The sequence below is a fragment of the Scardinius erythrophthalmus genome, assembly GCF_964197995.2.
Source record: "Scardinius erythrophthalmus genome assembly, chromosome: 9".
Taxonomy (NCBI): domain Eukaryota; kingdom Metazoa; phylum Chordata; class Actinopteri; order Cypriniformes; family Leuciscidae; genus Scardinius; species Scardinius erythrophthalmus.
In genome coordinates this window covers 18,556,694-18,573,091 of record NC_138229.1, presented here as the reverse complement: position 1 = coordinate 18,573,091, position 16,398 = coordinate 18,556,694, and the positions used below count along the sequence as shown (strand labels likewise).

Sequence of the window (16,398 nt, the reverse complement as noted above, 5' to 3'; positions counted from 1 at the left end):
TTACAGAACAACAACAAAAAAGAGAGAAAGAAAGAAAGATTTATAGGCAGTATAACTCCAAACCATTGGTTTAGATTGTGTTTGAGGTTGATCTATGTGGTGAATCCATTAGCTCAAATTGCACGTATCAATTGCACATTTCATATTAAGTTAGTCTAAGACAAGTAGAAGCACCACCATGGAATACATGTTGGTAAATGTACATCTGGACTCAGATCAACAATCTTAATGAATTGTCCCGGACTAACCGACAAACGGACCTACTTCCTTAAATGTGCGACTTCAGCACTTGACAAAACCAATGGTGTTTTTCGCTCCAAAACTACAGGCAACTGAAGTGCAATAGTTTAGTTCAGAAGTCACCATGCAGGACAAGTCATCTCATGAATTGATCAAAGGCCCAGAGTCTACGAACTGTGTGTGGCAAGAGTTTAAATCAACTATTGCCAAAAAAGAGATGCCACAAAATTGAATGTCAAGGCACTTCCCCGAGTGAGGATCTTGTCTTTGAGCGACATGAAAGTCAGGCAACAAAGTAATTCACAGAACTAAAAGTAAAAACTTGGCAGCTCCAATTCTAGTCAGTTGTATTGGAGAGAAAACTAATCACACAGTTTTACTGGACTTGGCTGCTTTGGTGTCATCTACTTATGAGGGTCCTAACAATAAAACCTGCACCTTTCCATTCAGAACACATGTTTAGATCTAAAACACATTTGATACTGTAGTAAAATGCCTGAATGTTAAATCTCTTCTATTAGAGGTCATTCGTAAAAATATTACTACCTCTAGATACTGTACACAAATGAGTTGAGCACATGCAAGGAATACTTGACATGTCCAACCATTTCTTAGCTGCTCGTTTTGGGCGCAGCATGGGAATAAATTAATGCAATGATACACAAAAATACTTATGGGTAAATAATATTTCTGTAAATAAATTCTTGATATTTTCTAGCAGTACAAAAAGCAGAGCAAATAATAATATTAAGCTGTCTGAGATATGCTATTTGATTTTAAATACTGATACATCTATTATGATATTATCTTTTTCTTATCCATGACATTTGTACATTTTCACCTTTTTTAAACTAATATATTATAATAATTATCCCTTTATTTAATATGAATAATTTTTCTGATAATTGTGATTTCTCATTGGAGATGCCAAGTCATTATAACAGGGAGTAGTTAGAAAAGTAGCTGGAACAATACTGTGTACAACAGGGTATCCCGTGAGTAGAGCCGAAGTGTTGCCTTGACTTGAGCTTTGATTCTCATACGCATTTTCATTAACGGGCAATACTTGTTACCCATAATTCCCTTTTTCTTTAAATATTGTAACACAACAAATGTAATACAAATTCATAAATATATCTACTGTATATACTGTCTATAGCCCACAATTTGTATCACATCTTCCTTCAAACATTGATACAAAAAAAAAATTCGAAAGAATAAATAAAAACTTTAAAACAAATCAAATAGACTGTTTTCTTAAAAACATCGAAACGCACTGGTAATCCTTTGGAGCATCTTTTTCTATGCTGATCTGTAGCAGTACTTGTGGTGTTGAGCCCTCAGGAAATTTGAGACTTTTTTTTTTTTTTTTTTTTTTTAATCCAGTGACCTGGAGACCTGAGCGTCTTTTTTCAGGTACAGATCGATATAGCAGTAAAATCCCTGCAAGGACCCATGCTGAGGCCCTTTTAAACATATTCTACACAAGAAAAGCTAACAAACAAAAGATAGGGAGGGGGCATTTAACCGGGATCACAGAGATCTATGATTCCACCGACAGCTCAGAGACTGTCTTAAGCATGTTTTTGTAGGCTGGGGAGTTCATGAATCGCGGATACGAGTCTCTTTGCATTAGAGTGTATATCTGGAGCTGGGCGTCGTCAAACGTGTGGGATGTTGGCTCCAGCATATTCCTGTTTATAACCTCCCGAACTCTAGAGTCGAGGCTCACCTGAAAAAAAGCACACACAAAAATTGATCATTCTGATTATACAGGAAATGCGATTAGGCTCTTCCTACACGTGCTGATGCGTTCACACACCTCTTTAGGTGAGAGAATAGAAATGTAGTCTTCATAAATTATCCGCGCTTTCTCCTCGATGGAGCTTTTATTGGTTTCCTTAGTAAATTCCTCGCAGGCCAACCAGAAGAGCATGTTTTCCTCACTGAACTCGGTGCGCAGAAACTGCCGGAAGGCACTTCTTCCAGTGGGGCATTGCATTAGTTTGTCGAAGGATTGCCCCCACAAGTGTATCTCCTCCGCAGTCGGTTTCGGACTGCCAAAAAACAGAGAAGTCTTAGTCAGTTTTGGCAACAAAGGTCTCAGTAACAGTTTTTGCTCTCTTCTTGATGTTTTCTCTAAGGAAATACTCATGTAATACAAATATTTTAGGTGTAATTTCTCAGAAAGTTGTATGTTGCAGAACTAAAGTAGTAACTTTTTAAAAAATAAAGAAAAATTTTGGTTTAATTTCTCAGACAGTTGCATCTTGCCGAACTGTAGTAATTTATTTAAATAAAAATAAAGAATATTTTAGGTGTAATTTCTCTGAAAGTTGCATCTTAGAACTATAGTAATTAATTCAAATAAAATAAAATAATGTTTTAGGTGTAATTTCTCGGAAAGTTGGAATCTCGTAGAACTATAGTAATTCATTTAAATAAAAATAAAGAATATTTTAGGTGTATATATTTCTCTTTATTTCTCAGAAAGTTACATCTTGAAGAACATGTATATAAAAATAAAGAATATTTTAGGTGTAATTTCTCTGAAAGTTGCATCTTAGAACTATAGTAATTAATTCAAATAAAATAAAATAACGTTTTAGGTGTAATTTCTCGGAAAGTTTGAAACTATAGTAATTCATTTAAATAAAAATAAAGAATATTTTAGGTGTAATTTCTTAAAAAATTGCATTTCGCTGAACTATAGTAATCAATTTAAATAAAAATAAAGAATATTTTAGGTATAATTTCACAGGAACTTGCATCTCACAGAACTATAGTAATTCATTTAAATATAAATAAAAATCTAAAACGCTACTTGGCAAACAATTTGGATTATGAAGCTATAAAAGCCTTTTTGGTTTAAATTTTTAAATATTTAACAGAAAATGCTTGTATTTTTTTTTTAACAGATAAATATCAAATTACACCCATTTAACAACATTGTAGCTATCAAAGATGTCAAATTTTTTGTTTTGTTTTTTAACATAAAAATAAAGTGTAAGTTGTACTTTTTTTGTAGTTTTACTAAACCTCTTCCAATAAAAAGCAGGAATGACTGACCTTTCCTCGAAGTCTGCATTCTCCTCTGTTTTAAAATCATACGAGGCTCTCCGGTTCCTCTCTTCTCTGTCTTCATTCCTAACAGTGAGACTGCAAGGTAGTAAACATATCATGATCCCAAGACACCTAACAGTCAGTATTAGGAAGCTTTGGAGTAGCTTTCACTTGCTCAATATTCAGTTAAGCACTGTTACTGGTGCTCATTATAAGCTCACAGCCAGGACGCCATGAGTTCTGCTGATTTGCAAAGCAGATGTCTTGGGATCTCTGACACCTCAGTGAAAATTGCATCATACTACATACATGCACAATGAGCAAAAACAGCATTTAAATCTTATATGAGCCATGTTCCAGGTGCATTTACTAGAGTAAGCATAAGTAACAGTCTTGTCAGATGTAGTTATTGTCTTATAATAAGGTGATTTCCTGGCCCAAAACTAACCTTGTTAGATAAGATCTCACATTAGCAGTGTAAATTATGAAAAAAAACCTCATACCAGGAGCAGCTGCAGCAACAGCACCAACAGAAGCAGCAGGCGTTGGATCCACGGTTCCCCTGGCCGGGCAGCTCGCTCTGCGCCGGTGCTGTGGTGCCCGCCACCGACTCCTGCTGCACCGACATCTGCCTCTTTCGCATCTCCATCCGCTCTGATCCCATGGGCTGCAGGAAACAGGATGCAACTGAGACGGAGCCAATACAACTGCAGCCACAGAGATCAACGGGACGATTTAATGGTTCAACAAGCAATTGTAGGGTGTAGATATCAAAGGAAGTTATTTTCCTCAAGTCCACTTAAACATTTTGTGGTTTCCAATGGAGAAAATAATGCTTTTAAACAAGCTGCGCAGAAGAAAAACAGAGGTCGGTCAACCAAATATGCACAAAAGTGGCTTCCATTAACTGACTATGCTGGAAAATAAAAGGATGGAACGGCAACTGTTAAATGCGCACATAGATTAGGTGAACAAGACATGCTTTAACTTGACCAAAAACCAAAATGTCCTAACATGTCACAAACACTAACATGACCTAACATGTTATGTCATTCTTATCTCAGAATGCTCTCTGCATCTGATTTGAATACATGTATACTTCCCATTCAGAAGCATTGGCCATAACGTGAAATTACGCCCCAGTGGCAACATTTTTTTGCAAAGACTTTCTAGATTTCCGTGTGGGAAAACTACTAGGGTTTTTTTATTTATTTATTAAAAAAGTTCAAACTTTACATCTAATAACTGATGTATTCCAGTTTCTTCCATATCTGAATCATAAGCATGTTGATGAAATAGCTTATTATCACAAGATAGGCTAATTATCACATTCAGTGTTACAGTGCTTCTCATTCTGCAAACATGCTTAAGCCAACAGCACAATAAATTTAGATGTGTTGCCATGTGGGTGGGTTTTCTCTATTTCTTCAAGCTTTGGTGTCTGTACTGATTTAAACAACATTACTTTGGGGCTCAAACAAACCACGCCGTTCATGGATAACAAGTGAAGGTTATTTGAAGCAAATGTATAGGGTCCTGAATTGAGTTATCTTTATAAATGCATGCTAATGAGAGTTATAATTATTAAGAGACTACGGATCTGTTGTTTAAATCTTACTAGATCTTGCTGTGTTATTTGCAAAGAATTTGTGGCATCAAATTCTGAGCTGGAAGATGTTGGAATATTTGGGGGTAGGAGGAGGGGGCGCATCACGCTTTCTAGCTGCAGTCGGATCTCACAGCCGCGGTGCATAAGAAATGATCGAGCCGTGATTGATGATAATAAACACGGGTTTAAAACACACAGACATACACATTTACGGAGTATTTCATCTCCTTCATTTAACGACTGGCCAACGTTGATGATTAGATTGGCTGACAGAAAAAAGCCAGATATGGTCTGCTTCATTTCATCGAAGCAGAATTGACGAAACAATGAATATTATAGTTTTAAATATGAATCGCATCCTTAAAGATGGGGCACACGCGGAAAATAAAAAGACACCGCGCATTCTACTCTTGTGAAAAGCACAAAAAACACGTAAAGGACTAACAGAATTTCCATCGCATATCCTCGCATTGCAAAAGTGCCACCATGAAGCACAGCTCCAATATCTCTTTATCGCCCAGGACAACCATCGAAAAGACATTTCTGTCAAATATGACATGCCATCTTTAACAATCAAACTCAAATATCGTTTTATCCATAGACACCTAGTATATTAAAAACAACTTATGATCCCCATACTTACAATTTCACCATGTATGCCCAGAGATAAGAGATAGCTATTCTTTGCCTTGATTACATCCGTTGGCATAAGGATTTCTTAAAGACCGGCTGTTTGTGTCAATGCGCATGCGTGTCTCTCGCGAGCTGTGGCGAAGGTAGCGTAAATCCTCTGGATGTCACTGATTCATGATGCACATCTAACACAGTGAAATATTTTCATACACTCCTGGAAGACTAAATGCGATTAGTGACTTTAAAATTATTTATAAAACCAACGCGAAGCATTCGCATGTTTAAAACAACGATAGCCCACGCGATGTCGCAAACGTTATCAATAATAAGTAAACGTTTAATGCAGATGGATATAATGCAGACCGATTGTGTCCCTGTGTGCCTCACTTGAGATGTCAATAACGTGTCGTATAATGTGAATGACAGGGTTATGATGGACCATGGGCTTGAAAATGTGAGGAAGATCCCCGCCCTAAGCACAGTAACATCACTTGGAGGTTCCCTTTCTCGCCAGGAACCAGGGCTTCCTAAGATACGTGGTCGCCTGGTCGGGGTGACATAATAGATAAGGCTATAGCCACTTGGATCGAATTAGTGTATCTGAATGTCACAATAATAAGCATTCACCAAATTCTCCAAAGAAAAACAAAATGATTCCCTAGAAGTAGGCTAAATTATGTTAAGTCTGTTAGGTTTAAAAAGCCAAAGAGGTCGATTTTAAAACATTGTATAATAAATATCTTGTGTGCATTCTTGTTTAGCTATAGCCTATGGAGATTAGAAAACATTAACATTTGGTTGGACAAATCCTGACTGAAGAATGAAGGCGGATAGCAGCACCGATGGCTCTGTCCATGGTCCTGAAATTGCATTTTCTAGCAACCAAAAGCACAAATACTCCTCGTACAATGAAATCTCACATATCTAATTGTAACTCGTTACGTTATAAGTTCGAGGACCATCGGCTGATCCTGATGAAAACGTTTACGACTTTAACCGAACAACATGACGTATTAATTTGCTGACATAATTAGCAATTGCATACAGTCGTGATTACCATCTTTGCTGGTCTAAGGCCTCTATTTGGGATATAAGTGCATTACTGACATCTGCTGGAGCAGTGCGAGGAACTGCTGAAAAAAAAACGAATTTGAGCTAGACATAAAGACGAGCCTGCAATGCATATTAGAAATGTCGTGTATTTAAAGCGCATGATGTGCGATTAAACTAATTCATATCCATCGGCAATGCTTAGAAACGTGAAACTGGAGCTGGATAGATAAAGCCTATATATAGACATAAGAGTGTAATGACATCCTACCACTGTGTGGGAAAGAGAGTGGGAGAGGAACAGCTCAATGCAAACGCTAGGTGGTAGTGTTTGAGCGCTGAGATCTATAGCCTATACCTTTCCCTCAAATAACATTTTACAGAGTTTAATTGCTATACCTGCATATCATTTGCATCACGAAATACCATAAAATATGTTAATTATTTTAGTTTGCTCTATAGATTTTAAATTACTACACGTTTTTAAGGAACGTTGGAAAAATATGTTCAAGTCTGAGACTAAATATTATCTTACAGTTTGTACACCTTCCAAAAATGCAAACAGTGGCTCAGGCTGCTGTATCCATGACAGATGAAAAGTTTTAATGCTTTAGCAAACATTAGGTATCCTGAATTACACTTAAAATGTGTGTGTGTGTGTGTGTGTGTGTGTGTGTGTGTGTGTGTGTGTGTGTGTGTGTGTGTGTGTGTGTGTATGCAAACAGTAAGCTAGCCTTCCTGATGGAAATCGTAATATATAATAATAATAATTTAGCTTTGAAAGCATGAGATCCCACCCTCCCTTCAAGTCCACATGAAATCAAAATTGACCATATTTACTTTGTTTGCCTAAATTGATCGTTTTGTGGTGAACAATTCATCCATGCAAGTCAATCCACACAAAAAAATTTTTTGGCTTTGTAATCTTTAATCAAAATCTGAAAATGCCCCTCCCCATGCATTAGAGGACCTTCTCTGATGACGTAGGTTTGACGGCTTGGTTTGGGAAACGCTTAACCACTCCCCTCAAACCGTTAGTCTGTTATGAGCAGAGATGGAGAGGAGGAGCGCTAGAGTACAACCCTGCCCTCTGTTCAATATTCCGTTTCACTGGGAAATACGTCACAACACTGGAGAAAAGTCGTTTGCAACTTCCGGTTCACGCGGACTTTCAGAGTGTTTCCAAAGCCCCGCCTTCTTCAAAACACATGAACAGTGAACAACACACACAGCAGAGTTTGCAAAGCCAAAGCTCACAATTTATGTCCTCACACTATACGGTCGTCGAGCTGCAACTTGACTACTCAAGGCCTGCATATGAAATATGAGCATCGTCAAAAGCATCAGCTATTGATATCCAGAGGATTTAGCATTTCCAATTTATGTATTAAATTATTTTGGTTTAATTATTGGGGTTAGGCCTACTTTTTATTCTTAAATTAATATTACTATTCATTTGCCCCGCAATAATTTCACAGCGCATCACAACATAACCGATGTGCTGCGAGAAAACCCTAATAGCACAAGTACATCTCGGAGACGTCTATTTGATGTCTTCATTTATTTTTAAAGGGTGGTAAAATGCCCCTTTTTACATTATGTAAAATAAAACTCTGTTGTCTCCAGAGTGTGTATGTGAAGTTTTAGCTCAAAATACCCCACAGATGATTTTTTACAGCATGTTAAAATTGTCACTTTTTGAGGGTCAGTAAAAAAAGTGTCGTTTCGTGTGTGTCCCTTTAAATGCAAATGAGCTGCTGAGCACAGCACAGAGGGCAGAGCTTCAAGAGCTTCAAGAGCTCAAGTGTGTGTGTGTGTGTGTGTGTGTGTGTGTGTGTGTGTGTGTGTGTGTGTGTGTGTGTGTGTGTGTTTTAGCAGCTCTGATTTCCTCACCTGACAAGCACTAAAATGTCAGAAACTGTTCTGCCTTTTATGTTTAAACTGAAAGTCGGACAATGATGGAGAGGCTCAAGAAGAAGTGACAACATGTAGAATGCAACAGGACGTTTCTGAATGGTTAGTTGATGAATTTATGTTTCTGATGTGTAGTTAACTATCTTCAAGTCATTGATTAGCATATTTTGTCATGATAATCCAAAAAATCGCTTGTGTGGGAACTGTTGTAAGATACCTACAGGGTGACATGCTATTGCATTTGTATTACGTACTGTATTGCATGTGAAAAGACAGATGCGACATCTTGAGCAGTCTCACAGATGTGCTCTACTACAACAACTCTTCCTCTTCTCAACATGGACTGCATGTTCCCGGGGGTGGGGTTTATGTAAATTTTAGGGTTAGTTATGTCACTAACCCTAGAGGAATGCCGTGTAGTCCCTACCAGCCGTTTGTTGTAGTTCTTAAAAAACAATTTATTTTAAAGCAAATATCTTCCTTTGCTTTGAACTTTGAGCGTTGTAACTTTTCAGATGTTGTTTATGCTGAAACAGCAACATTACACACTAACTAAATTTAGAAAAGTGAAATCATAATCAACTAATATTTTTTTTTAAATAAATTGTTTATGTATTTTTACTTTATAAAATAAAATAAACATACATGCGAGTCTAAAGTGCGAGTAATGCAACATACTTCTGATATTTACGCTACACCATGACGCACTACGTTACTTCCAGCGTCATAAGTTGCGTAAGTTACGCTTTAGTAGACTGCGTATGGCTGTTTGCCCGGAAGCTAGAATTTTCAATCATAGTTTTTAAAGAGTCGTGACCTGTAGATACCACCAGACTGCTGCAGATTCATTTCGGCCTTGATAGTGTTGCCATTGAAACGCATAAATTTGAGTCACGTATCGCTCCAAGTGTAACATCACAGGTTTCCATCTCTTCCAAATTACAGTAGTTATGGCGTGAACACAGCATAAGCATGTTGTTTTGGTTCAGGAGGAAATGTAAAAGATGGCTGCTGTTTTGGTTGTGGTGACTGGTGACTGATGTCTGCATAGCATGAAACGTATGGAAATACATACGTTGACAGGAAGGTAGGACATTCGGACCGAATTCAATGATTGGACGAACATTTTATGATCCTGCGCCTTCCAGAGACGACATATATATGTCCTCTTGGGACCCAGGAATAGACTTTTGTCCACTGTAGTGGACATTCTATTTTAGTGAATTTCTCTGACACCATACATGTCACATGTCACAACCTGGGTGTCCTGTAAAGAGCACATTCAGGGCTTTTCAGAGATACTAAATGTTTGGAGGTTTCACCATGAAAACAACTTATCCTTGGTCTTTAAAAATGCCTGACATTAATTTAGAGATCAAATGTAGCACTCTTATGGAAATATGATAATATATTGTAATTATAATTTAAATCAGAGTACTTTTCAAATTGTATTTCATAAACCAACATCTCAGGAAAACGTTATGGGGTTTCAAATCAAAAAATGAGTTTCTGTTACAGAACAGGGCATTGATTTAATAAATGTCCACTCTAGAGGACATCAGGACTTAAATCATGTTGATCAGGCATTTTGGGAGACACAGCAAGTGAATATGGAAATAAATTATATATATTGTTTTGTATTAAACAACTGAGTCCTGGTGTCCACTACAGAGGACATAGCATAACATTTGAATAAAATATCATTTTTCAAAAACTAAAATTCTGATATTGCCTATGAACAGAAGTAATGTGGCTAGAGTGTGCACAGCTATTAGTCATCCACACCGGTAAACTTCATTGGCATTGTGCCTATAGCTTTTAATTCATCTAGGCTGGTCTCAAAAATGTAAGTTCATTCATTCGCTTTTTGTAGTTATAGTCTTTCAATCAGAGATCTAATCTTGTCTTAATTTCCACGATGCTACCAAACATAGCATAATAAACCATTTATGCTTTTGATTACAGGAGGATTGCCTTCGTCTGTCCAACTAGCCACTGTTTTTCCTGGGTTTAATCATTCTGTTTTATTATTCATTTGTTTGGATGTATGTGCGTATCTCGGAAATCTGCCACCACTGTTTTGGGTGGACCTGGAACTAGGTGGGCCTAGGGTGGAGGCCTGCTAGTGGTAGCCTGCTAACCTAAATGTTTTTTTTTTTTTTTTTTGTCTGTTTGGCAATCATTATACCACCGTATTCGGCCTATTGTGCTATACCTCCTGTGGGGGACAGTGCTTATTTTGCAGTGTTCACTAGTGTGAAGTGTGAAACGCTGTGTTAGTGTGTGTGTGTACAACCTATTTGGTGTGAAGTGTCTCTTGCAGTGTTGGAGTGTGTGTATGTGAACAGTATTTATTTATTTATTCGACTTTATTCACTGTAACTCATCTACTATATGAGACTTTATGCACTGTGACTTATTTATTGTAGAATTTCGTCCACTGTTAACTACGGGGAACATTTGCTTATATATATATAATATATATATATATATATATATATATATATATATACATATACATATATATATATATATATATATATATATATATATATATATATATATATATATATATATATATAAATATACACTCAGCTAATGGATTATTAGGAACACCATACTAATACTGTGTTTGACCCCCTTTCGCCTTCAGAACTGCCTTAATTCTACGTGGCATTGATTCAGCAAGGTGCTGAAAGCATTCTTTAGAAATGTTGGCCCATATTGATAGGATAGCATCTTGCAGTTGATGGAGATTTGTGGGATACACATCCAGGGCACAAAGCTCCCGTTCCACCACATCCCAAAGATGCTCTATTGGGTTGAGATCTGGTGACTGAGGGGGCCATTTTAGTACAGTGAACTCATTGTCATGTTCAAGAAACCAATTTGAAATGATACGAGCTTTGTGACATGGTGCATTATCCTGCTGGAAGTAGCCATCAGAGGATGGGTACATGGTGGTCATAAAGGGATGGACATGGTCAGAAACAATGCTCAGGTAGGCCGTGGCATTTAAACGATGCCCAATTGGCACTAAGGGGCCTAAAGTGTGCCAAGAAAACATCCCCCACACCATTACACCACCACCACCAGCCTGCACAGTGGTAACAAGGCATGATGGATCCATGCTCTCATTCTGTTTACGCCAAATTCTGACTCTACCATCCGAATGTCTCAACAGAAATCGAGACTCATCAGACCAGGCAACATTTTTCCAGTCTTCAACTGTCCAATTTTGGTGAGCTTGTGCAAATTGTAGCCTCTTTTTCCTATTTGTAGTGGAGATGAGTGGTACCCGGTGGGGTCTTCTGCTGTTGTAGCCCATCCGCCTCAAGGTTGCGCGTGTTGTGGCTTCACAAATGCTTTGCTGCATACCTCGGTTGTAATGAGTGGTTATTTCAGTCAAAGTTGCTATTCTATCAGCTTGAATCAGTCGGCCCATTCTCCTCTGACCTCTAGCATCAACAAGGCATTTTCGCCCACAGGACTGCCGAATACTGGATGTTTTTCCCTTTTCACACCATTCTTTGTAAACCCTAGAAATGGTTGTGCGTGAAAATCCCAGTAACTGAGCAGATTGTGAAATACTCAGACTGGCCCGTCTGGCACCAACAACCATGCCACGCTCAAAATTGCTTAAATCACCTTTCTTTCCCATTCTGACATTCAGTTTAGAGTTCAGGAGATTGTCTTGACCAGGACCACACCCCTAAATGCATTGAAGCAACTGCCATGTGATTGGTTGATTAGATAATTGCATTAATGAGAAATTGAACAGGTGTTCCTAATAATCCTTTAGGTGAGTGTATATATATATATATATATATATATATATATATATATATATATATATATATATTAAAGGCAGCCTACCCTGCCTTTAATTAAACTCTCTAAAGGTGACATACAGCCACTGGGTTTCTTCAGAGTTATGAATTAAGACTCTATATAATATCATGTAGTTAACTGTATTTTATTCAAAAGTATCAATAGTGTAGGCAATTTCTCATTTGACTGTTTATAAGTCCAGCATTCAGTGACAAAGCATAGGATTTCATTAGCTCCCATGCATGTTATGAAAAGTGAAAGGTCTGATCTGAAATTCACCAATAGCAGTGCAGAACTGTTCTTTCTGACCTTTGAAACCGAGAACTCTCTAGGAGAGGAGAAGCTGATTTTAAGGTTCATGACATTTTTTAATTGATCTCCACCAAGGTCATTAGAGTTACTTATGTGAATTTAAGACATTCATTAAAAAACGCACCAGATGTCCACTGCTGTAAGTTTTAAGGCAAGTCAGGTCTGTTATATCAAACTGTCTATGAAATCATCTAAGAGCTTTTTAATCTTAAAATTAAAAGTTAATAAAAAGTGTTCCATTAAATGAGAACAAGATAGCGAACCGGAAACTGTCGTTCTTCCTCTGATATCATTAAAATAACTAAAAGAGACTGTCCTATTTCCATCCAACATGCTGAAGATGTCAGAGGGCAACTGTGTAGGGCTCAGTCTATAAAAACCTGTCACATTTACTCAGATGTTTCACAATGATGAGTGCAATAGGTCATACTATAATCAGTACCGCCAATTCAGAAAAATATATATTTCCTGAACTCTTTTGTTTAGGTTCTGAAAAGTCTGCCACCAAAAGCCTAAACACAAAACAATTTTAAAAAAGAAATGGATTTTACAAATCTGCAGTGTAGCTGTTGTGTCTGAACTCTAAAATTGACTTAAAATTTTACTTACTTTAAAGAAATGCAAATTGTATTTATTGCAATCACTTATAAGATTTATTTAGGGATAGTTCACATAAAATTGAAAATTATTCAATTTTTTATCATTTACTTATTTACATTCCAAACCTGTATGACTTGTTTTGTCTATACAAAGCCACTGGGGTCCAATGTTGTTTTGGACCTCACTGACTGTCATTGTATGAACAAAAACAATTGAAACCTTGTTTATATATATATATATATATATATATATATATATATATATATATATATATGTGTTCCACAGAGGAAGAAGAAGAGGAAGAAGTTCATAGGTTTGGAACACCATGAAGTGAGTAAATAATTTCATATTTTTTTGGGAAACAATCACTTCAAAAGAAAAAGAATGACTATAGTGCAATACTTTAGCAAACTAACACAAATTGAAGAGCCATGTTCCTATAAATAGAAACAAGTTATGTATGCACACATTCAATGAAATCTGTTTTTTTCTTTTTTGTTAATTCAAGGAAGTCTGTTTTTTTTTTTTATTATTCAATCAATATAGTAGCATAGCTATTTCCACAGCATGAAGGTTACAACATTATAATGCTCATGAAAACTTTTGTTAACTCTACAATAAGTAAATGCAATTCACTAGTTAGTAATTCATCTTCAACAGCGATGCCATACAGAGCTACCGCAAAAACGGAAGTTCAAAGACAAAATTTTAAAGATGGCTGCACGTTTGTTTCTCTGGGGCATAAGGTCTATACCCAGAGGAAACCTGTAGCTATAGCCTAGTTTCTCTCAAAGGTATTTTTCCTCATTATAGAGCATCAAATGGAGTTTTTCCTTCTTTGCCACAGTTGTCTTTGGCTTGCACACTAGGGACTAAAGATAGAAGTATTATAAGGCCACTGGAAGGCAAGCCTGCAACCTTAAGCCAAAAAGGCGTAACAGCTACGCAGTGAAGGAGACAAGGCCGTTTTTTTAATCGATATCAGTGGAGGAGAGGCTTCACTGTGCTGAATAAACAGCTTTTGTGAGGAAATACTGTAGCTTATCATTTAATGAAAAGACTCTAATCTTCAACATGTTTTACTCTAAACTATACTTTTTTTGGGAACTAGGCTATAGGCCTATGTAGATTTTACCTTGATAAAAATGTAATTTTTTTTAAGAGAAGGCAGAGTAGGAAATTTCGTTACAGGTAGGACTTTTTTACAGCATTGAGTGATGTATTGTCTAAAGAAAATAAACAATATAGATGTTGTCGTTCTTTGGCCTTCAGGTTTTACCAATTATAATATAAGTCTTGAATGGCTATGACTGACATACACTATGATGCTGATATAATGCATTTATAATATAAAATTTATAATTTAACTATAAATAATATTGTATTATATTGTTGTGCAATGAAAAAATAGATACAATAACGTTTTCTCTTTTTGGCTTCCAAGTTTCAACAAATAAATTAGACTTGAATTGTAATGATTTATGACAGTTAATTTGCCTAATAATGATAATGCTTTTTAGTGAATGAAGTTAAACAAAATATGAAGATTTTAATAAATAAATGTATTCTTTCTATGGCTTTCAGATTTCAACAATTCATTTACAATTACATTTAGTGACTATCACTGCGATGAATGAGCCATAAATCAGTTTTTTACTGAACAGATTCAAATCTAATCTGTGGTTTTATGCGCACTGTAGTGATCAGTTAAAGCACATTCCACAAACATGGCAGTACGATCAACATCTAAAATAATGAATGTTTATTCACAACACGAACACGCTAATCCAGAGAGATCCAAAGAAACTGCGTGTACCGTAAACTGTCACTGTTATAAAACTGAACGCTGGCTACTGACGTCACTGCCATTATGTGATGCTGTGGTGCCTCGCGTGATCCAAGTTAGCAGTTATGCTTTCCAATGCCAAGAGCCGCACAGACCCCCAGGTGGGTGATATATGACTAAAAACTTAAACCCTATTATGTGTCCTTTTAAATACGGCAGCGATACACATCACATAATATTACATTTGTCACTACACAAACAATTTATAAATTGAAACCAAAACTTCAAAATTCTGAATTCTTAATATCACATTAAGCAACTTCAATTACTAACTTCAATTGACTCTTATGCGTATCTGACGTACCTGAATGTATATGGGATCCTTTGATCTGTCCTCAGTGTTTTCATTCTCGTCCTCATTTTCATAACTTCCTGTCGCTAAGTAACCCTCGTCGTGCCGACAGGCCAAGAGAAGATGCCGTAGTTGTCCCCACATCAAGTAAGGAGAAAGCTGAACACTGTTCCACAGAAGAGGGCCAGACCTCCCACTTCAATACGATTCTGTTACATGGCATTCCTTGCCTAAAGCCTTTCCATGTTGTCAAAGAAACATCATGTTCACAAAGATCCAAAGCCATGGGGTTTCTCATGATCCATGGCAGTTTCACATATCTGGTAAGCAGGTACCTTAAAAAAGACACTAAACAGAAGACAACAAACGAGAACAGCACTCGGTGAGCAGGGCAGAAAAGGGATTACTTGTGCATGTCCCATCGAGTCTGATCCCCTAGTGGTTTAGTGCACTTCAAAGGCTTAGGACAGATTAAACACAGGATGTGTGTCGTTCACAGCTTGAGTCTGTGGTGTGAGCAATGTTTGGAATAAATTAGATGCATTTTTAGAGTTCAGTGTATATGAGCTTCACCAGTCAAATGTGGTTGACTTTAATACTCTCTTTCATTCACTTCCATGCACTAAAATTGTGTAAATTAAACTAAAAGTCAAGTGAATTAATCTATTTTCATAAAGAATAGGCTATACATTTTATAGTAATGACAAGCTAATTTATCAGGTAAAAATTGTAAGTAAAAAGTAATTTTTTTCCATATATATTCCATATACACATATATAAATACATAAGGTAAAATAAAACAAAAAAAAGTGGGATCCCTGAAGAACATTCAGTGCTTAAAACTTCTGGAATTCTGAAATGCTGAGATTTTAGTTCAATTATTTAAATTGTTTGATTACACTAATTTAACCCTCTACAGCACAGTTTTCTTAAGCCCTATGTTCAATACATGTTTCTTTAAATGATTGTAACCAATTAGAATGGTTTAAAAAGTATCAAAGAACCAAC

At 36.6% G+C, this 16,398-nt stretch overlaps 1 protein-coding gene across 1 annotated transcript; it reads right to left on the bottom strand.

The window, feature by feature from the left end:
• Positions 1 to 1,783: 1,783 nt before the first annotated feature.
• rgs20 (regulator of G protein signaling 20) lies at positions 1,784 to 15,613 on the bottom strand (the record flags this gene model as incomplete). Its single annotated transcript, XM_081373961.1, is given in 6 exon segments — positions 1,784 to 1,972; positions 2,063 to 2,297; positions 3,310 to 3,399; positions 3,807 to 3,970; positions 15,403 to 15,562; positions 15,564 to 15,613. Coding segments are annotated over 6 exon segments (888 nt in total).
• Between the last annotated feature and the right edge of the window lie 785 nt (positions 15,614 to 16,398).